Source organism: Pseudophryne corroboree, chromosome 2 (genome assembly GCF_028390025.1).
Source record: "Pseudophryne corroboree isolate aPseCor3 chromosome 2, aPseCor3.hap2, whole genome shotgun sequence".
NCBI classification, from domain to species: Eukaryota; Metazoa; Chordata; class Amphibia; order Anura; family Myobatrachidae; genus Pseudophryne; species Pseudophryne corroboree.
In genome coordinates, this window is record NC_086445.1 from 867,662,136 (window position 1) to 867,685,422 (window position 23,287).

The 23,287-nt window shown below is 47.2% G+C and overlaps 1 protein-coding gene across 1 annotated transcript; it reads right to left on the minus strand.

Annotated features, from left to right (window-relative positions):
* Positions 1–284: 284 nt before the first annotated feature.
* On the minus strand, positions 285–22,387 carry DHRS13 (dehydrogenase/reductase 13). Its single transcript, XM_063955903.1, has 5 exons — positions 21,909–22,387; positions 19,440–19,558; positions 19,059–19,182; positions 1,456–1,767; positions 285–1,208 (listed from the first exon to the last, which is right to left on the minus strand). The coding sequence occupies exons 1-5, from the start codon at positions 22,036–22,038 to the stop codon at positions 946–948; spliced, it is 948 nt and encodes a 315-aa protein (XP_063811973.1). The 5' UTR covers positions 22,039–22,387; the 3' UTR covers positions 285–945.
* Positions 22,388–23,287: the final 900 nt, after the last annotated feature.

Here is a 23,287-nt window from a genome sequence, read left to right on the forward strand (position 1 = left end):
CCAAGCTGGCTGCAAGCAGGCAGGTTCGCTTCTTCTCCCCTTAGTCCCTCGATGCAGTGAGCCTGTTGCCAGCAGGTCTCACTGTAAAATAAAAAACCTAAAACTAAACTTTTACTAAGAAACTCAGGAGAGCCTCCTAGAATGCACCCTTCTCGGCCGGGCACAAAAATCTAACTGAGGCTTGGAGGAGGGTCATAGGGGGAGGAGCCAGTGCACACCAGGTAGTCCTAAAGCTTTACTTTTGTGCCCAGTCTCCTGCGGAGCCGCTATTCCCCATGGTCCTTACGGAGTTCCCAGCATCCACTAGGACGTCAGAGAAAAAGGAGTGTTTAGATTTAAGGGTAATGTTAAAAAATATATATATATAACTAAAATAAATTCAAGAACTTGTAGACTCTTGTTTGATGGGCCTGTTTCTTTAAATGCATCTTACAGCCAGTATGTGGTCTAAACCAATATCCGCAAGTATGTAGTCTCTTAATTCATTAGAAACCAGTGACATAACGGAGTGACTTTGTGCTGGCAAATTACAATTTACACAAGTATCTCATTCACAGTGAAAGTCTGGAAAGCTGGAGACATGACATCAGTCACTGTCAGTGTACACCAGCTCCGACATAACTTGTGGCTGGATGCTGTTGCTAGTAAAAGTGAAATAAAGGGGACTACAGCAAAGATTGTGATTTGCACTGCAATAAAATGCTCTGCACTGTGACTCTAAATGGATGATGTATGCATGCTTCCTCCCAAGCCTAGCTGAGTACTAATATTGGAAAATATTACCATCCCTAATTATATCAGTAAAACATCTTTCCACTTAATTGCATAGTTTCCTGTTCTCATGCCAGTTAGGGGTACTTCCAAATGACATTTACATTGATGGGACACCCCTTTACTTAGGATGACGTCTGGTGCGCCCTGAGGTAAGAGGATATGCAGGAAGATTCATTTGGTCAGTCCCAGGAGATCCTCACTAACTTCCCATAATTTCTTGGCCACTGCGTCATCCCGAGCATGGGGCTGGAGCTGCTGAACCTGGCAGTTGGCAAAGTAGCGGCCGCTGTACATTTCAATTCCTTCTTGTACCGCACAGTAAATAGAGGTCTGTGCTCCATCCTTTGGTGACAGGAGCAGAAGCCAAGCAAATGGGAAAACCAGCACCTGAATCCAGTAGGGGAAGTTGCGCGCTAGGTTAGTGAGCACCACCCCTGTAAAAGAAAGTCAAGGTAAGAAAGACATTTTTGATTTGAAATATTTTATTTTACAGTGCTAAATAAAGTTAATGCAGGACTGCAGGTTGGATCCTACAAAAACATACATGGCGTGTGTGAGTGTTTACTAGGAAACAAGTGATAATAACTGAAATAGTTGGTGGGTTTGTTGTTTTTTTTTTTTTTTAAATACAAGTCTTTTCTTAAAGCTTTCTACAACAGAACACTAGGTGTTGGGGCTTACCTGGATGAACGGAATAGCAAGTCACGTCAGTGCCCTGTAATCGGTTGGCCAGCTCCCGGGCAAACAGAACATTGGCGAGTTTGCTGTCACAGTATAGTTGGACTATATCTCTCCATGCATCTCCTGGTGGATTTAGGTCCTTGAAGTCAATCCTTCCTCTCCTATGGGCACGAGATGCGAGAACGACAATGCGGCTGGGGCTGCACTGCTTGAGACGATCCAAAAGCAAATGAGTCAACAGGAAATGTCCTAGATGATTGACTCCGAAAACCAAATTGAAACCATCTTCAGTCCTCCCTTTACCTTCAATGCCTTGAGGAAACAAGATAATCAAGAACATGAATAATCAACTATGTGTATGCTGGTGATATACAAAGACACAAAGGTTCTTTATGGTATATTCTGTATACTGGACATTGCTATGTACTTTCCCTGCACTGGCCCAGATTTGTCAGATTTACAGGGCTCATGGGGACTGTTGTTCCCTTTCTAAGCCTGCCCTATCACTACTCCCCTCCTGAGATATCCAACACTATACAGTAATGAAAAGACTTCTAATGTCATTATTACAGAATTAGTATATTATTCATACAATAAGCAAGCCAGCTTGATGGGGGTCTCTCCTCACAATTAAGCTCAAAAGTGCAGATACAGTAGTTTGCGGTCAATGGCAACCAAACAGTAGAGAAGACAGCTGTAATTACTGTACATTGGGGCGGACTTATCGGAGTCTCTACTATCAAAGTCAAAACAGTTTTTACTATTAATGCATACTTTGTTCCTATAAGTCACTGGACACTGGAGTTTTTATTTACCAACATTCTTAGAGGTATATTTACTAAAGTGCAGGTTTATAGAGGTGGAGATGTTGACCACAGCAATTTATATAGCACCATCTAGAAGATAAAAGCTAGAATCTGACTGGTTGCTAGGCCGACTTAGACAGCCAGACCCGTGCAGCAAGACGCTACTGCATCTCCTCTACTACTGATGAAAGTAAATAATAGAATATACACGGAGAGCTGGACACAGCCGAGCAAGTGTCTGCGTCTTTTGCCGGGTGCACATTTGTGACTTTATGCTAATACTGCTACAAGCCCTTCCCTGGGGTACAGCCATGCTTCCGAATGTGCAAGGACGGAGATGCCCACTTTCAGTATCTTTAGATGCTACCATATGTGCCAAAGTCGAAACCTGCACCAGTCCTATGCTAGGTGCAGAATCTCTGTCTGAATGTGGCCTCCAATGTGAGCAATGAAGCGTCTGTATAGACAACCACTTTCTCTGACACGCTGCCCCCCCCCCCCCCCCCAACACACTCATAAGATGCAGCATCTCCATGTGTTTGATAAAACACCCCCCCGAGAAATGCCCAATACATTTAAGGGGCATGTCGCTGGCTATGCCTGCAAATCCGTGCTCAAAACATCGTGGTTCTGGCGTCCCTGTTCAGGCTGCAATGCTGCGTGGCCGTTGTTGTACTCGAGTTGACAATTATCAAAGGATCTGTGTGTGCGCTGGGAATGTGTACGCAGTTGCTATGCCTTTGCAATTACCCCTATTTTTGAGGGCTGCTGCGGTTTTTGCATAATTACCGCATCCTCAGCAGACGCAATCGCCATAGTGTCCGTCAATGATTCAGGCCAGATAATAATAATACTGTAAATGCTGACAGGTCCAAATTACATGGATTTTCGCAGTTTTTATATATTTTTTTAAAGAAACGAACAAACACTTGAGGAACTGCGCACATCTATAATAGAAAGGACCCGACCATGTGGTCACTGTTAGGAATGGACCTGCGCACTGAGTGATAGTGTAACAGGTTTTGGAGAGCTGCCACACACTAAGTGATCCACAAGCAGAAATGTCAATCATATTTATATGCTGTGCACAACCTGGTTGTATGCCTATGCTGGGCATGCACAGGAGGATAAAATGCCTGTCTGACCAAAAGGCATTTTATCGGACACTGCAGATATCACAGGAATACACTGTGAGATCTCTCCCAGTGCATTGGCAGTGATATTAGCGATTTCCTCCGGGGAGGAGACATTTCCCCGTTCCTTTTCATGTGAGGGAACAGGGCCGATGCGGGTGACATGACATGTTTAAAATATCAAATCGAATGGACATGATGGACAATCCGGCACATAGGACTGATCGATATTACCGGATCAGCTGCCTGTGAACATGTTGCAAACATGTGGCTGATCCACGGATATCGGGTGGATTGGCCAGATCATTGTAGAGTGTAAACCCAACATCTGTGCAAGAAAGACTATATACAATATAATATGAATTATATTATAAATGTATATTATAAATGTGTCGCCCCCGTTTTCTTGATGCACATCTGAATAACCCCCAATGTGTACTGGCAGCTCTACAATGTGACATCATGTATACTAAGGACGTACGGAGGGTCATAAAGTAAACTAGGGCACGATTATTGGGCATAATATTAAATAGGGCCCAACTATGTTTTGGAACATAAACTAGGGCACTATTATGGGGCATAAAATTAATAACTACTGTGGAGAGGTGTCTCAATAAGCACTGGGACAAGGGTCCCTTCAATATGTTGCTATATGGCCCTGTGTCACGCAACATATAACTGTGCACTCGATATAAAGTGGATAGCCAGGACAGCCATGACGGATAGAACCAGCTAAAAAAAAAAAATGTGGTGTTCATGGCTTGCAGCACACAGGAGAAAATATTATATAATATTGTAAAATACACTGCACTTAAAAGGACACTCCTCTGTACAAAATGGTGGCAACCCAAGGGGCAAATTAAGGGCCACATGGGGCTGTGGCTGAAAATGTTCGAGGACATAGACTGAGATGGGGAGGAGCTGTGATCAGTGCTATGTGGGTGTGGCTAGAGCCATCTGTTTGTGTACACCCCGGCCTACACTATCAGCGTCACTGTATCTAAATATATAAAAAGTGAAAAACTGCCTACATTTTTGCAAAAACTAGAAACACAATTTTAACCCTTATGATTTATGACTGACTGTGTGGTCGGCTAGGCAGCTGGTCATTATTATGCTGCCACGATGATGTGTCTATTTTTATGTGGAGGCCTGGAGCCATAGCTCTATCTGCACCACTGTTAATCTGGCCCCAGACTACAATCGATTTTTAATGTCTATCTGCAGATGATTTTGAATGGTACGGACAAAAAAAAAAGCCATCATCGACATCGGGTTTGAAATGTAAAATAAATATGTAAAAACGTTAGAAAATATAGAATTCTGTCTCTGAAACACCATGTCGATGTTTATCGATTTTAAATTAATCTGTACAAAATTTACCCCGTGCATTTGAATCAGCGTCTGCGCACTAACAATTGGTACATGTGAGCAATGAGACTTAGACACATGCACAATAGTAACTAATCACTTCACCCCGTCTAACATCGCCAGTAAGTGCAACTCCGAATCAGGCCCTACCAGTACACACACCTACTCTGCTATAACAGAGTCTGTGTTATGTTCCTCAGTTATAGTCTGGTTTGGTTCAGCAAGAGAACGTGATAGGCTTCGGCTCCAATGGGTTGTGAGATCAGCGGAAAGTATTATTGGGGCAGATTCCCATCTGTTCAGGAGTTGTACTTGTCTAGGGTGAGGAAGCGGGCAAGTAACATCCTGGTTGTTCCCTGTTCCACCGGCCTCCACTAGGCAGGCACTATAGAGAGCGCTGCCTGTAAAAACTTCTAGACATCAAAACAGTTTCTTTCCGTAGGCAATTCGCTTGTGTACAATTGATGGAAGGTTCTGCTTAGTCTTAGGGGGTAATTCAGAGTTGATCGCAGCAGCAAATTTGTTAGCAATTGGGCAAAACCATGGGGGTAATTCCAAGTTGATCGCAGCAGGAAATTTTTTAGCAGTTGGCCAAAAATAAGAATTTACTTACCGATAATTCTATTTCTCATAGTCCGTAGTGGATGCTGGGACTCCGTCAGGACCATGGGGAATAGCGGGCTCCGCAGGAGACAAGGCACATCTAAATAAAGCTTTTAGGATCACATGGTGCGTACTGGCTCCTCCCCCTATGACCCTCCTCCAAGCCTCAGTTAGGTACTGTGCCCGGACGAGCGTACACAATAAGGAAGGATCTTGAATCCCGGGTAAGACTCATACCAGCCACACCAATCACACCGTACAACTTGTGATCTGAACCCAGTTAACAGTATGATAACAAAAAACGAAGTAGCCTCTGAAAAGATGGCTCACAACAATAGTAATAACCCGATCTTTGTAACAATAACTATGTACAAGTATTGCAGACAATCCGCACTTGGGATGGGCGCCCAGCATCCACTACGGACTATGAGAAATAGAATTATCGGTAAGTAAATTCTTATTTTCTCTAACGTCCTAGTGGATGCTGGGACTCCGTCAGGACCATGGGGATTATACCAAAGCTCCCAAACGGGCGGGAGAGTGCGGATGACTCTGCAGCACCGAATGAGAGAACTCCAGGTCCTCCTTAGCCAGAGTATCAAATTTGTAAAATTTTACAAACGTGTTCTCCCCTGACCACGTAGCTGCTCGGCAAAGTTGTAATGCCGAGACCCCTCGGGCAGCCGCCCAAGATGAGCCCACTTTCCTTGTGGAGTGGGCCTTTACAGATTTAGGCTGTGGCAGGCCTGCCACAGAATGTGCAAGTTGGATTGTGCTACAGATCCAACGTGCAATCGTCTGTTTAGACGCAGGAGCACCCATCTTGTTGGGTGCATACAATATAAACAACAAGTCAGATTTTCTGACTCCAGCTGTCCTTGAAATATATATTTTTAATGCTCTGACAACGTCCAGTAACTTGGAGTCCTCCAAGTCGCTAGTAGCCGCAGGCACCACAATAGGCTGGTTCAAGTGAAAAGCCGAAACCACCTTAGGGAGAAAATGAGGACGTGTCCGCAGTTCTGCCCTGTCCGAATGGAAAATCAGATATGGGCTTTTGTATGATAAAGCCGCCAACTCTGAAACTCTCCTGGCTGAAGCCAGGGCCAATAGCATGGTTACCTTCCATGTAAGGTATTTTAAATCTACCGATTTTAGAGGCTCAAACCAATGAGATTTGAGAAAATTCAAAACTACGTTCAAATCCCACGGTGCCACTGGAGGCACTATTGGGGGTTGTATATGTAGTACACCTTTGACAAAAGTTTGTACTTCAGGCACTGATGCCAATTCCTTCTGGAAGAAGATTGATAAGGCCGAAATTTGAACTTTAATGGACCCCAATTTTAGGCCCATAGACAATCCTGCTTGCAGGAAATGTAAGAATCGACCCAATTGAAATTCTTCCGTTGGAGCCTTCTTGGCCTCACACCACGCAACATATTTCCGCCAAATGCGGTGATAATGTTGTACAGTCACTTCCTTTCTAGCCTTAATCAAGGTAGGAATAACTTCCTCTGGAATGCCCTTTTCTTTTAGAATCCGGCGTTCAACCGCCATGCCGTCAAACGCAGACGCGGTAAGTCTTGGAACATACAAGGTCCCTGCTGAAGCAGATCCCTTCTTAGAGGTAGAGGCCACGGATCCTCCGTGAGCATCTCTTGAAGTTCCGGATACCAAGTTCTTCTTGGCCAGTCCGGAGCCACCAGTATTGTTCTTACTCCTCTTTTCCGTATAATTCTCAGTACCTTTGGTATGAGAGGCAGAGGAGGGAACACATACACTGACTGGTACACCCACGGTGTTACCAGAGCGTCCACAGCTATTGCCTGAGGGTCTCTTGACCTGGCGCAATATCTGTCCAATTTTTTGTTGAGGCGAGACGCCATCATGTCCACCTTTGGTTTTTCCCAACGGTTCACAATCATGTGGAAAACTTCTGGATGAAGTCCCCACTCTCCCGGGTGAAGGTCGTGTCTGCTGAGGAAGTCTGCTTCCCAGTTGTCCACTCCCGGGATGAACACTGCTGACAGTGCTATGACATGATTCTCCGCCCAGCGCAGAATCCTTGCAGCTTCTGTCATTGCTCTTCTGCTTCTCGTGCCGCCTTGTCGGTTTACGTGGGCGACTGCCGTGATGTTGTCCGACTGGATCAACACCGGCTGACCCTGAAGCAGCGATTTTGCCAGGCTTAGAGCATTGTAGATCGCTCTTAGCTCCAGTATATTTATGTGAAGGGACGTCTCCAGGTTTGACCACACGCCCTGGAAGTTTCTTCCCTGTGTGACTGCTCCCCAGCCTCGTAGGCTGGCATCCGTAGTCACCAGGACCCAGTCCTGTATGCCGAATCTGCGGCCCTCTAACAGATGGGCACTCTGCAACCACCACAGGAGAGACAACCTTGTTCTTGGTGACAGTGTTATCCGCTGATGCATGTGCAGATGCGATCCGGACCATTTGTCCAGCAGATCCCACTGAAATGTCCGTGCATGGAATCTGCCGAATGGAATCGCTTCGTAAGAAGCCACCATCTTTCCCAGGACTCTTGTGCATTGATGTACTGACACAGTTCCTGGTTTTAGGAGGTTCCTGACAAGTTCGGATAACTCCCTTGCTTTCTCCTCCGGGAGAAACACCTTTTTCTGAACCGTGTCCAGAATCATTCCCAGGAACAGCAGACGAGTTGTCGGGGTCAATTGAGATTTTGGAAGATTCAGAATCCACCCGTGTTGCTGAAGCACTACCTGGGTTAGTGCTACACCGACTTCCAGCTGTTCTCTGGACTTTGCCCTTATCAGGAGATCGTCCAAGTAAGGGATAATTAATACGCCTTTTCTTCGTAGAAGAACCATCATTTCGGTCATTACCTTTGTAAAGACCCGAGGGGCCGTGGACAAACCAAACGGCAGCGTTTGAAACTGATAATGACAGTCTTGTATCATGAACCTGAGATACCCTTGGTGTGAGGGGTAAATTGGGACATGCAGATAAGCATCTTTTATGTCCAGGGACACCATGAAGTCCCCTTCTTCTAGATTCGCTATCACTGCTCTGAGTGACTCCATCTTGAACTTGAATTTCTGTATGTACAGGTTCAAGGATTTCAGGTTTAGAATAGGTCTTACCGAACCGTCCGGCTTCGGTACCACAATAGTGTGGAATAATACCCCTTTCCCTGTTGTAGGAGGGGTACCTTGACTATCACCTGCTGAGAATACAGCTTGTGAATGGCTTCCAAAACCGACGTCCTTTCTGAGGGAGACGTTGGTAAAGCAGACTTTAGGAACCGGCGAGGGGGAGACCTTTCGAACTCCAACATGTAACCCTGAGATATTATCTGCAGGATCCACGGGTCCACTTGCGAGCGAGCCCACTGATTGCTGAAAATCTTGAGTCGACCCCCCACCGCTCCTGAGTCCGCTTGTAAAGCCCCAGCGTCATGCTGATGGCTTTGTAGAACCCGGGGCGGGCTTCTGGTCCTGGGCAGGGGCTGCTTGCTGCCCTCTCTTACCCTTTCCTCTGCCTCGCGGCAGATAAGACTGTCCTTTTGGTCGCTTGTTTTTATAGGAGCGAAAGGACTGCGGCTGAAAAGACGGTGTCTTTTTCTGTTGGGAGGGGGTCTGAGGTAAAAAAGTGGATTTGCCGGCAGTTGCCGTGGCCACCAGGTCCGAAAGACCGACCCCAAATAATTCCTCTCCTTTATATGGCAATACTTCCATATGCCTTTTGGAATCCGCATCACCTGACCACTGTCGCGTCCATAAACTTCTTCTGGCAGATATGGACATCGCGCTTACTCTTGATGCTAGAGTACAAATATCCCTCTGAGCATCTCGCATATAAAGAAAAGCATCCTTTAATTGCTCTAGAGTCAATAAAATACTGTCCCTATCCAGGGTATCAATATTTTCAGTCAGAGAATCCAACCACACTACCCCAGCACTGCACATCCAGGCTGAGGCTATTGCCGGTCGCAGTATAACACTAGTATGTGTGTATATACTCTTCAGTGTAGTTTCCAGCCTCCTATCTGCTGGATCCTTGAGGGCGGCCGTATCAGGAGACGGCAACGCCACTTGCTTTGATAAACGTGTGAGCGCCTTATCCACCCTAGGGGGTGTTTCCCAGCGCGCCCTAACCTCTGGTGGGAAAGGGTATAATGCCAATAACTTCTTGGAAATTAGCAGTTTTCTATCTGGGTTAACACACGCTTCGTCACACACGTCATTCAATTCCTCTGATTCTGGAAAAGCTACAGGTAGTTTTTTCACCCCCCACATAATACCCCTTTTTGAGGTACCAGCAGTATCAGAGATCTGCAAAGCCTCCTTCATTGCCGTGATCATATAACGTGTGGCCCTATTGGAAAATACGTTTGTTTCTTCACCGTCGACACTAGATTCATCTGTGTCGGTACCCGTGTCGACTGACTGAGGTAAGGGACGTTTTACAGCCCCTGACGGTGTCTGAGACGCCTGAGCCGGTACTAACTGGTTTTCCGGCCGTCTCATTTCGTCAACTGACTTTTGTAATGTGCTAACATTATCACGTAATTCCATAACTAAAGCCATCCATTCCGGTGTCGACTCCCTAGGGGGTGACATCACCATTACCGGCAATTGCTCTGCCTCCACACCAACATCGTCCTCATACATGTCGACACACACGTACCGACACACAGCAGCCACACAGGGAATGCTCTAATCGAAGACAGGACCCTCTTAGTCCTTTGGGGAGACAGAGGGAGAGTTTGCCAGCACACACCAAAAACGCTATAAATGTATATAAACAACCCTAGAAGGTGTTGTTTTTGATATAAGCGCTTTTAATATATCAATATCGCCAAATTATGCCCCCCTTCTCTTTGTTACCCTGTTTCTGTAGTGCAGTGCAGGGGAGAGTCCTGGGAGCCTTCCTCACCAGCGGAGCTGAGCAGGAAAATGGCGCTGAGTGCTGAGGAGAATAAGCTCCGCCCCTTTTTCGGCGGGCTTTTCTCCCGGGTTTTAAGAAAACTGGCCTGGGTTAAATACATACATATAGCCTTAATGGCTATATGTGATGTATTTATTTTGCCACTAAAGGTATTTAATATTGCTGCCCAGGGCGCCCCCAGCAGCGCCCTGCACCCTCCGTGACTGAATCAGTGAGACGTGTAGCAACAATGGCGCACAGCTGCAGTGCTGTGCGCTACCTTCATGAAGACTGAGGAGTCTTCTGCCGCCTGCTTTCCGGACCTCCGTCTTCAGCGTCTGTAAGGGGGATCGGCGGCGCGGCTCCGGGACGAACCCCAGGAGGACCTGTGTTCCGACTCCCTCTGGAGCTAAGTGTCCAGTAGCCTAAGACTCCAATCCATCCTGCACGCAGGTGAGTTGGAAATCTCTCCCCTAAGTCCCTCGATGCAGTGATCCTGTTGCCAGCAGGATTCACTGAGATTTAAACCTAAAAAAACTTTTTCTAAGCAGCTCTTTAGGAGAGCCACCTAGATTGCACCCTTCTCGGACGGGCACAAAAACCTAACTGAGGCTTGGAGGAGGGTCATAGGGGGAGGAGCCAGTACGCACCATGTGATCCTAAAAGCTTTATTTAGATGTGCCTTGTCTCCTGCGGAGCCCGCTATTCCCCATGGTCCTGACGGAGTCCCAGCATCCACTAGGACGTTAGAGAAACCATGTGCACTGCAGGGGAGGCAGATATAACATGTGCAGAGAGAGTTAGTACCTGTAAGGGAGTAAATAGACTTCAGGCATCCCTCCACGCGCTTATCTGTCGGTTCCTTCAGTGAGGTGATAGGCTTAGTAGATGACACCACCAGACGGGTGACATGGGAATCCACCGGTGGTGAATTTTCCCACTAGTTACACATCTCTCTAGGGAGAGGATAGCGAGTTACCATCCGTTTAGATGGGGAGAATTTCTTCCCTGGAGTAATCCAGGGTTTTTGTCGTATGCCCATTAAATGGTCAGAATGCGGAAATAATGTTTTAGTTACCTTCTGACGTTTAAACTTATCAGGTTTTTTAGATACCGTAGTGGAATCCTCATCATCATCTGATATTTGCAGGATCTGCTTAATAGCAATCACTAGGTCAGGGACATCAACCTGAGTTGTAGATTCCTCGTCAGAAGCAGCTGTGTCAGTGTCTGACGGGACAGTGTGCTTCCTGTCCTCTTTAGAAGAATCTTCTGAGAGATTAGTGGATTGTGAGGAGGAAGTGGCCTGCTTGGATGACCCTGTGACACGAGTGTGGCTTGGGGCAGTCTTATGTCTAACCAAAGATTGATTTAATTGCTGCAACTGGGTAGACAAATTATCCACCCAAGGCGGTTTTACCATAGGGACAATATGTGACTGTAATAGTACTGGAGGTCCCATAGGGGGCGTAAGGCGTGTCACAAGCGTATTTAACATAGTTAAGAATACCGTCCAAGGTGGCTCCTGATTGGTTACAGGAGCTGCGGACTGACCGGGAGATGTATGGCATATAGTACACAGACCATCATACAAAACTTTCCCCTCAAGCAAAGCCTTGGCGCATGCACTGCGTGATGCAAGAGCGTTCTCGGATTTCTCGCCCTTTGTGTTAGACATTTTCAGTTATGCAGAGTACAATAACTGCAAATAAATTCCCTAGTATGTGACCGCGGACACAGTACACAATACCAGCGAATAAGTCCGGTATTATGCGACTGAGTCCCCAGTACACAACAACAGCGAATAAATCCGGTATTATGTGACCGAGTACACAGTAGAATACATTTAATTGGTAAATACTGTGAAGCACTATATATGTGACCCTGACACACCTAGTCCTTTAGGGTACAGAATACACTGATAGACAAAGCTGGGATACAGTGAAAGTGAAATCCACACAGCAGATACAGGCACATACAGTCACAGTGACAATGCAGATAATTATTTTAGTAAGACAATAAAACTGCACTGGACTAGTATATGTAAAATAAGATTTTACTTACCGATAAATCTATTTCTCGTAGTCCGTAGTGGATGCTGGGGACTCCGTCAGGACCATGGGGATTAGCGGCTCCGCAGGAGACAGGGCACAAAACTAAAGCTTTAGGATCAGGTGGTGTGTACTGGCTCCTCCCCCTATGACCCTCCTCCAAGCCTCAGTTAGGATACTGTGCCCGGACGAGCGTACACAATAAGGAAGGATATTGAATCCCGGGTAAGACTCATACCAGCCACACCAATCACACCGTATAACTTGTGATCTGAACCCAGTTAACAGTATGACAAACGTAGGAGCCTCTGAACAGACGGCTCACAACAATAACAACCCGATTTTTTTGTAACAACAACTATGTACAAGTATTGCAGACAATCCGCACTTGGGATGGGCGCCCAGCATCCACTACGGACTACGAGAAATAGATTTATCGGTAAGTAAAATCTTATTTTCTCTGACGTCCTAAGTGGATGCTGGGGACTCCGTCAGGACCATGGGGATTATACCAAAGCTCCCAAACGGGCGGGAGAGTGCGGATGACTCTGCAGCACAGAGTGAGAGAACTCCAGGTCCTCCTCAGCCAGGGTGTGCCCCTGACCAAGTAGCAGCTCGGCAAAGTTGTAAAGCCGAGACCCCTCGGGCAGTCGCCCGAGATGAGCCCACCTTCCTTGTGGAATGGGCATTTATATATTTTGGCTGTGGCAGTCCTGCCACAGAATGTGCAAGCTGAATTGTACTACACATTCAACTAGCAATCGTCTGCTTAGAAGCAAGAGCACCCAGTTTTTTGGGTGCATACAGGATAACAGCAAGTCAGTTTTCCTGACTCCAGCCGTCCTGGAAATCTATATTTTCAGGGCCCTGACAACATCTAGCAACTTGGAGTCCTCCAAGTCTCTAGTAGCCGCAGGTACCACAATAAGCTGGTTCAGATGAAACGCTGACACCAACTTAGGGAGAAACTGGGGACGAGTCCGCAGCTCTGCCCTGTCCGAATGGACAATCAGATATGGGCTTTTGTGAGACAAAGCCGCCAATTCTGACACTCGCCTGGCCGAGGCCAGGGCCAACATCATGGTCACTTTCCATGTGAGATATTTCAAATCCACAGATTTGAGCGGTTTAAACCAACGTGATTTGAGGAATCCCAGGACTACGTTGAGATCCCACAGTGCCACTGGAGGCACAAAAGGGGGTTGTATATGCAGTACTCCCTTGTCAAATTTTTGGACTTCAGGAACTGAAGCCAATTCTTTCTGGAAGAAAATCGACAGGGCCGAAATTTGAACCTTAATGGACCCCAATTTGAGGCCCATAGACACTCCTGTTTGCAGGAAATGCAGGAATCGACCGAGTTGAAATTTCTTCGCGGGGCCTTCCTGGCCTCACACCACGCAACATATTTTCGCCACATGTGGTGATAATGTTGTGCGGTCACCTCCTTCCTGGCTTTGACCAGGGTAGGAATGACCTCTTCCGGAATGCCTTTTTCCCTTAGGATCCGGCGTTCAACCGCCATGCCGTCAAACGCAGCCGCGGTAAGTCTTGGAACAGACATGGTACTTGCTGAAACAAGTCCCTTCTTATCGGCAGAGGCCCTGAGTCCTCTGTGAGCATCTCTTGAAGTTCCGGGTACCAAGTCCTTCTTGGCCCATCCGGAGCCACGAGTATAGTTCTTACTCCTCTACGTCTTATAATTCTCAGTACCTTTGGTATGAGAAGCAGAGGAGGGAACACATACACCGACTGGTACACCCCTGGTGTTACCAGAACGTCCACAGCTATTGCCTGAGGGGCTCTTGACCTAGCGCAATACCTGTCCAGTTTTTTGTTCAGGCGGGACGCCATCATGTCCACCTTTGGTCTTTCCCAACGGTGCACAATCATGTGGAAAAAACTTCTCGATGAAGTCCCCACTCTCCCGGGTGGAGGTCGTGCTGAGGAAGTCTGCTTCCCAGTTGTCCACTCCCGGAATGAAAACTGCTGACAGTGCTATCACATGATTTTCCGCCCAGCGAAGAATCCTTGCAGTTTCTGCCATTGTCCTCCTGCTTCTTGTGCCGCCCTGTCTGTTTACGTGGGCGACTGCCGTGATGTTGTCCCACTGGATCAATACCGGCTGACCTTGAAGCAGAGGTCTTGCTAAGCTTAGAGCATTGTAAATTGCTCTTAGCTCCAGTATATTTATGCGGAGAGAAGTCCCCAGACTTGTCTGGAAATTTTTTCCCTGTGTGACTGCTCCCCAGCCTTTCAAGCTGGAATCCGTGGTCACCAGGACCCAGTCCTGAATGCATAACTGTGGCCCTTTAGTAGATGAGCACTCTGCAGCCACCACAGAAGAGACACCCTTGTCCTTGGAGACAGGGTTATCCGCTGATGCATCTGAAGATGCGATCCGGACCATTTGTCCAGCAGATCCCACTGAAAAGTTCTTGCGTGAAATCTGCCGAATGGAATCGCTTCGTAAGAAGCCACCATTTTTCCCAGGACCCTTGTGTAATGATGCACTGACACTTTTCCTGGTTTTTGGAGGTTCCTGACTAGCTCGGATAACTCCCTGGCTTTCTCCTCCGGGAGAAACACCCTTTTCTGGACTGTGTCCAGAATCATCCCTAGGGACAGCAGACGTGTCGTCGGAGACAGCTGCGATTTTGGAATATTTAGAATCCACCCGTGCTGTCGTAGAACTACTTGAGATAGTGCTACTCAGACCTCCAACTGTTCTCTGGACCTTGCCCTTATCAGGAGATCGTCCAAGTAAGGGATAATTAAGACGCCTTTTCTTTGAAGAAGAATCATCATTTCGGCCATTACCTTGGTAAAGACCCGGGGTGCCGTGGACAATCCAAACGGCAGCGTCTGAAACTGATAGTGACAGTTTTGTACCACGAACCTGAGGTACCCTTTGTGAGAAGGGCAAATTTGGACATGGAGGTAAGCATCCTTGATGTCCAGGGACACCATATAGTCCCCTTCTTCCTGGTTCGCTATCACTGCTCTGAGTGACTCCATTTAGAATAGGTCTCACCGAGCCGTCTGGCTTCAGTACCACAATATAGTGTGGAATAATACCCCTTTACTTGTTGTAGGAGGGGTACTTTGATTATCACCTGCTGGGAATACAGCTTGTGAATTGTTTCCAATACTGCCTCCCTGTCGGAGGTAGACGTTGGTAAAGCAAACTTCAGGAACTTGCGAGGGGGAGACGTCTCGAATTTCCAATCTGTACCCCTGGGATACTACTTGTAGGATCCAGGGGTCCACTTGCGAGTGAGCCCACTGCGTGCTGAAACTCTTGAGACGACCCCCCACCGCACCTGTTTGTACGGCCCCAGCGTCATGCTGAGGACTTGGCAGAAGCGGTGGAAGGCTTCTGTTCCTGGGAATGGGCTGCCTGCTGCAGTCTTCTTCCCTTACCTCTATCCCTGGGCAGATATTATGGGGACGAAAGGACTGAGGCTGAAAAGACTATGTCTTTTTCTGCTGAGATGTGACTTGGGGTAAAAAAGGTGGATTTTCTAGCTGTTGCCGTGGCCACCAGGTCCGATGGACCGACCCCAAATAACTCCTCCCCTTTATACGGCAATACTTCCATGTGCCGTTTGGAATCTGCATCACCTGACCACTGTCGTGTCCATAAACATCGTCTGGCAGGTATGGACATCGCACTTACTCTTGATGCTAGAGTTTCGCATATATAGAAATGCATCTTTTAAATGCTCTATAGTCAATAAAATACTGTCCCTGTCAAGGGTATCAATATTTCCAGTCAGGGAATCCGACCAAGCCACCCCAGCGCTGCCCATCCAGGCTGAGGCGATCGCTGGTCGCAGTATAACACCAGTATGTGTGTATATACTTTTTAGGATATTTTCCAACCTCCTATCAGTTGGCTCCTTGAGGGCGTCCGTATCTGGAGACGGTAACGCCACTTGTTTTTATAAGCGTGTGAGCGCCTTATCCACCCTAAGGTGTGTTTCCCAACGCGCCATAACTTCTGGCGGGAAAGGGTATACCGCCAATAATTTTCTATCGGGGGAAACCCACGCATCATCACACACTTCATTTAATTTATCTGATTCAGGAAAAACCACATGTAGTTTTTTCACACTCCACATAATACCCTTTTTTGTGGTACTTGTAGTATCAGAAATATGTAACATCTCCTTCATTGCCCTTAACAAGTAACGTGTGGCCCTAAAGGAAAATACGTTTGTTTCTTCACCGTCGACACTGGAGTCAGTGTCCGTGTCGACCGACTGAGGTAAAAAGGACGTTTTAACGCCCCTGACGGTGTTTTAGACGCCTGGACAGGTACTAATTGGTTTGCCGGCCGTCTCATGTCGTCAACCGACCTTGCAGCGTGTTGACATTATCACGTAATTCCTTAAATAAGCCATCCATTCCGGTGTCGACTCCCTAGAGAGTGACATCACCATTACCGGCAATTGCTCCGCCTCCTCACCAACATCGTCCTCATACATGTCGACACACAAGTACCGACACACAGCACACACACAGGGAATGCTCTGATAGAGGACAGGACCCCACTAGCCCTTTGGGGAGACAGAGGGAGAGTTTGCCAGAACACACCAAAAACGCTATATTATACAGGGACAACCTTTATGTAAGAGTTTTTCCCTTATAGCATTTTAATATATATATACATATCGCCAAATAAGTGCCCCCCCTCTCTGTTTTAACCCTGTTTCTGTAGTGCAGAGCAGGGGAGAGCCTGGGAGCCTTCCCACCAGCATTTCTGTGAGGGAAAATGGCGCTGTGTGCTGAGGAGAATAGGCCCCGCCCCCTTTTCGGCGGGCTTCTTCTCCCGTTTTTCTGAGACCTGGCAGGGGTTAAATACATCCATATAGCCTCCAGGGGCTATATGTGATGTATTTTTAGCCAGAATAAGGTATTATACATTGCTGCCCAGGGCGCCCCCAGCAACGCCCTGCACCCTCCGTGACCGTTGGTGTGAAGTGTGTGACAACAATGGCGCACAGCTGCAGTGCTGTGCGCTACCTTCATGAAGACTGAAAAGCCTTCTGCCGCCGGTTTCTGGACCTTCAATCTTCAGCATCTGCAAGGGGGGTCGGCGGCGCGGCTCCGGGACGAACCCCATGGTGAGACCTGTGTTCCGACTCCCTCTGGAGCTAATGGTGTCCAGTAGCCTAAGAAGCCAATCCATCCTGCACGCAGGTGAGTTGAACTTCTCTCCCCTAAGTCCCTCGATGCAGTGAGCCTGTTGCCAGCAGGACTCACTGAAAATAAGAAACCTAAAAACTTTTTCTAAGCAGCTCCTTAAGAGAGCCACCTAGATTGCACCCTGCTCGGACGGGCACAAAAACCTAACTGAGGCTTGGAGGAGGGTCATAGGGGGAGGAGCCAGTACACACCACCTGATCCTAAAGCTTTAGTTTTGTGCCCTGTCTCCTGCGGAGCCGCTAATCCCCATGGTCCTGACGGAGTCCCCAGCATCCACTTAGGACGTCAGAGAAATATATATAACAAAGCATGGTCTCAGAATACTCGTACAATATATTCTGGCACAGGTACACTTGTTCTTAACTAATACTGTCTTAATATTAACATATAGAATACTTAAGTGTTTGTAAAACCACAGCGCTGATGTACAGGCGGAATTACAAGGGAGACCTTGCCCTGCAGTCCCGGAGATCCGCTGCAGATATGCTTAGAAGATGGCACCCAGCATCTCAGTCAGGGAGTGAGGGAGAGTGTGAGGCAGATCCAGGGCGGGAATACCAGCAGTAGATGGCGCCCTGAGCCGGTGGAGGTGCTACAGGTTAAGCACCGTCTCACCTATGCTGGTCCTCACCACCTGGTACTATGGAGTCTTATTAAAGTGGGCATTAGTACACCCAACCGGTACTCCCATGTCCTGGTGGATATAGTGGGGTCCCTGCTCGGTGATAGTGTCCACGCCAGCGTCGCAGTCCGTCTCCCTAGACTGCGATTGGAACGCGATTTAATGGCGGGTCCCACCCACCTGGGGGACCCTCTTACCTCCTCCCTTCGTAGCAGCCACGCAAACCAGGAGAGTGCTGCGACCGCGTGCCCTATGTCGGAGCGTCCCCGCTGCATATACCCGGGAACTGAGCCAGTGGGAGTATGCGACGCCGCTGGGGAGGTGACGGAGCCGCAGCACAGAATGTCACCCTGACATGTAAGTGCTGCGGCCCTTGAAGTCTTCAAGTAAAAGGATTTTCAGGGCTGCCCAGTGCATCAACTCGAAACTGAGCTCACAGTGCCTGGAGGCGGGTATATAGAGGAGGCCCCAAAGCATCCTGGGACAGTCTCAAGCTTTAGCCTGTTGGTGCCTGGATCAAGATCTATCTCTACACCCCCGACGTTTCCCTGTGGAAACCAATGTACCCCGCTGCAGAAATGTTGTTTATGAAAGTTCTCCTGTACAGCTGAGTGAATGTGAGCAGCGGTCTTGCACATGCACCATCAGTGACATACAACAGCATTTTTTACACAATGTAAACCTGTCACTTGATTTGGTCAGGGATTCTGAATACTGGTAACTTGCTTTGGTGACATACAGAACCCCACTTCCCTGCACCTCAGACATGGGTGCTGCCATGGGACACTCATAGGGAGGGGAGTAAGAGGGGGTATGTATGATACACAAGGACAAAGTCGTTCTACCAGCAGTGAGACACGGGTTCTGCGGTTGCCAGGAGTGTGTGCTCTCTCACCTGCATTGTTTATCAGTATATCCAGACGAGGCTCACTACTCAGGAATGTTTTGCAAAATGATCTAATGGAGTCCAGAGAGGCCAGGTTGAGCTGCATGAAAAGCACCTGATTGTTCCCAGATATCTGTTGAGAAAGAATGATGGGAGACTTGCAAAGCATATAATATGATTTCAGAAGTCAGCATGTGATACATGACAGCACAGAACTAAGCACGCAAATATCTTACACACCCAGATCTCCCTTTAAAAGGCATTTGTGACCTTTGTGGAGTGTATACAGAGGAATATTTCTAACAAAATGTGAATGGTCTTCCCCAACCTGATCCTTGAGCCAAAAGAATGCTAAAACTATGATTCAGCTCCCATGAGTTTTACACTTACTGTACGGATATCATATGCAGCTGCCTCCCCCGTTTCTTTGACACGACAAGCCAGAATGACTCGAGCTCCCCGCTTGGCCATGTCTAGTGCAGTCATTTTCCCAATTCCCACATTTGCTCCTGTAAAACAGAGAAGCATTATCCAGTAATTCCATTATTCAACTTAACGAAAAAGCAAAAGCGGTGACAACTTTACTCCTCCATTCACTCACATTTAACAGAATATAGAACCAAAACTTGATCACTCACTTCAATTTCCATCTATACTACTGTAACCATCCTGCTTGCCACTATAGTGATAGACCCAATAATATTTAAGGGTTAGGTATGTGTTACCACCGCTGGGAACCCTAGCGGTCAGCATACCGGCAGCGGGATCCCGGCAGTGGAATGCCGACAGGGGGGGGGTCGAGGGACTGGTGGATGGGATGGAGAGTGCACCAAGCCCCTTGCGGGCTCGGTGGCGAGCTGAACTCGCCACATGTTTTATTCCCACTCTATGGGTGTCATGGGAATAGTCCCTACTAATCGGCATGCCGACTGCAGGGATTTAAAGTGGAGCGGGATTTAGCCAACGGTGATGTGACTGGCGATCGCATAACTACATCCCCTTTTTAATATACCAGCCCTGTTCTTTTTTCTTATGAGTAGATGTCACACCCAGGTGAATCCTTCCCAGCCTCGTCATGGTCCCTAAATATTGGTGGCAACCATTCTGTTGACTAAACCAGCCCTCACTGTGATCTGGTGACACCACGGAGGCAAGGGGCACATCTTAGGCTTGATATGGGTGTCTGCTTTTCAGTACGTTTCCTCAGTGCGTAGTCTAAAAGATTGTCCTGAATATCTGATCAAGATGGACAACCCTATCGGCCTAACAAATGACAGGTAATCGTTTGCTAAAGCCATGACCGAAGACAGGATATTTACAGCTTGGCCGTCCAGCATTGTCGCAGATCCCAGTGTTTTGAATCAGTGCACGTAATCTATTTTCACTGCAGTTTTAAGCCTACATTTCTCCTAACACACAAAGATCTGAACAAATCTGCAGCAGTTTACAGCCATAGAAGAAACATGGGGCTTAAGCAATGCTGATAAGAAATGGTAAAACGATAGAGTAATGCTGTTTTACCCATTAAGTGCAATAGTAGATTTCATGAATTAATGGGAACATTTGTTAATTTGTTTATTAACAACACAAGTTGTGCTTGGTGAAATAACATGCATATCTACCAATAGGATGCTTTCCACTGTGTGATAACTGCTCCTGTTCTTACTTATTTTACAGATCCTAAATTAAGATCAGGTACAGACATTAAACAACAAAACAAAAAAACCTACAAAAACAAACATCAGCTAAACGCAAGGTTATTGCCGGTGTAAAAGATGTGTAAAAAGTAATAGCCCTATGTTATTACTATGCATAACAGCTCAGACTGGAAGCTATAGAAAGCAGCGTAGGTGGCCTGAAACAAAATAAAAATGAAATAAAGTAAAACAAGTACAGGGAAAATAAAACTAAACAAGTTTGCAGAAAGCACACATGGGAAGTCGCCCATAGCAACCAATCAACGTCTAGTTATCATTTATCAAGTTATAACATGATGACTAGAAGTGAATGGTTGCTATGGGCGACCTCTCCACCTATCCTCTTTAGAAGGTTTGCTACATATTGCTAGCTGTACTGCATGTCCATGTGTGCTTTCTGCAAAGTTGTTTTCGTTTTATTTTCCATGTACTGATTTTACTTTATTTCATTTTGATTTTGCTTTGGGCAACTTCTCCTTCAAAATATATGGACATGAAAAGCACCGGAGACAGTGGGCAGAGATGTAATTTCAACTGGTCTCTGGCATGTTAACTGTATAGTTAGAATGTAAGCGCTCGTGAGCAGGGCCCTCTTGCCTCATGTGCTTATCCTTTTCTTACCCCCCGGGCCCTCAATAGGAGTGTGCCAGGCTTTCTGTGCAGGTGTGTGCCCTCAATAGGAGTGTGCCCGGCTTTCTGTGCAGGTGTGTGCCCTCAATAGGAGTGTGCAGGCGTGTGCCCTCAATAGGAGTGTGCAGGCGTGTGCCCTCAATAGGAGTGTGCAGGCTTTCTGTGCAGGTGTGTGCCCTCAATAGGAGTGTGCCAGGCTTCCTGTGCAGGTGTGTGCCCTCAATAGGAGTGTGCCAGGCTTCCTGTGCAGGTGTGTGCCCTCAATAGGAGTGTGCCAGGCTTCCTGTGCAGGTGTGTGCCCTCAATAGGAGTGTGCCCGGCTTTCTGTGCAGGTGTGTGCCCTCAATAGGAGTGTGCAGGTGTGTGCCCTCAATAGGAGTGTGCCCGGCTTTCTGTGCAGGTGTGTGCCCTCAATAGGAGTGTGCAGGTGTGTGCCCTCAATAGGAGTGTGCAGGCTTTCTGTGCAGGTGTGTACCTTTCTTACCCCCGGACCCCCAATAGGAGTGTGCCAGGCTTTCTGTTACCCTCCTACCTGTCACGATAACAGTCTTCCCTTTCAGGGTGGCGTCACTCTTGCATTGCCTTCCTTTGATGAAGTTATAGTAGATTAAAACGTAGAGCCCCACTGAGACCCCGAGCACCAGCATGACAGTGACCGCCATGATCCTTGCTCCGGAGAAAGCTGACTGCCTGACACTGGTACAGGGCGCCTCTCAGTACGGGTAGGCAGCAGATTGCCCTGTAATCTCCCCAGGTGCGGCCACGTCGTGTCTGATCAGCGCCCTCCTCCCTCTACTGCAATGTGACAGGAGACAGACGGCTGCTGCTCGCATTATCCCTCATTATGCAATGCCAGTACAGCGCGGCCGCATTGAACTATCATTCCTACTTATCTCTACGGCTGCCCAGCGGGGACAAACTATGGGCGTTTGCCAAAATTCCCATCGCGTGACACTTGAACTTCACTGTAGTGTGCTAAGGGTATGCCATCTGTGCTGGTCAGTCACTGTCATCAGATATTGGGGGTAATTCCAAGTTGATCGCAGCAGCACATTTTTTAGCAGTTGGGCACAACCATGTCCACTACAGGGGAGGCAGATATAACATGTGCAGAGAGAGTTAGATTTGGGTGTGGTGTGTTCAATCTGCAATCTAAATTGCAGTGTAAAAATAAAGCAGCCAGTATTTACCCTGCACAGAAACAAAATAACCCACCCAAATCTAACTGTTTCTGCACATGTTATATCTGCCTCCCCTGCAGTGCACATGGTTTTGCCCAACTGCTAAAAAATTTCCTGCTGCGATCAACTTGGAATTACCCCCATTATACGGGCCCTTCTATAATAAAGCTATGTAGTGTGTCCCGCAGACTATCACAGCGTTCTCGTTACGTGGAGGCTCTCCTCTCTGTATCAGTTTTCTCATAGTCACAACACTCCAGCCTCTAATCAGAGGTGTAGCTAGGTGCCATGGTGCCCAGAGCAAGGGTATGTTTCGGCATCCCCTACCCTGCATTGAATTGTGGACATGTACATTTGAAAAATTAAAATATTTAAAAATCCTAAATTGGTGACAGGGTCGGTTCTAGACCTTGTGGATCTCAGGGCAAAAGGTTCCCCCATGTTTAAAATAGGGACAGTACGCACCTAAGGCATGCAACAAAAATATAGAGGCCTGTCTTCTTAGGAAATGGGTGTGGTCACAGAATAGTTCCAATTCAGATTGCACCTTACAGTATTGTTCGTTATTCACATTACACCAAAAAAGTGTCTGTTAGTCACTTTACGCCACACAGTAGAGCCACTTATACACGTTACACAACACAGTAAAGCCCCTTATACACGTTACGCCACAGAGTAAAGCCCCTTATACATGTTATGCCACAGTAGAGCCATTTATACACGTTACACC

Excerpts from the sequence above, each read along its gene's own strand:
- DHRS13 (XM_063955903.1), bottom strand. The coding sequence starts at position 22,038 with ATGGCGGTCACTGTCATGCTGGTGCTCGGGGTCTCAGTGGGGCTCTAC. Across the intron at positions 19,183-19,439 it reads CTGCATATGATATCCGTACA|ATATCTGGGAACAATCAGGT; the intron begins GTAAGTGTAAAA and ends CTTTCTCAACAG. Across the intron at positions 1,768-19,058 it reads TATACTGATAAACAATGCAG|GCATTGAAGGTAAAGGGAGG; the intron begins GTGAGAGAGCAC and ends TGTTTCCTCAAG.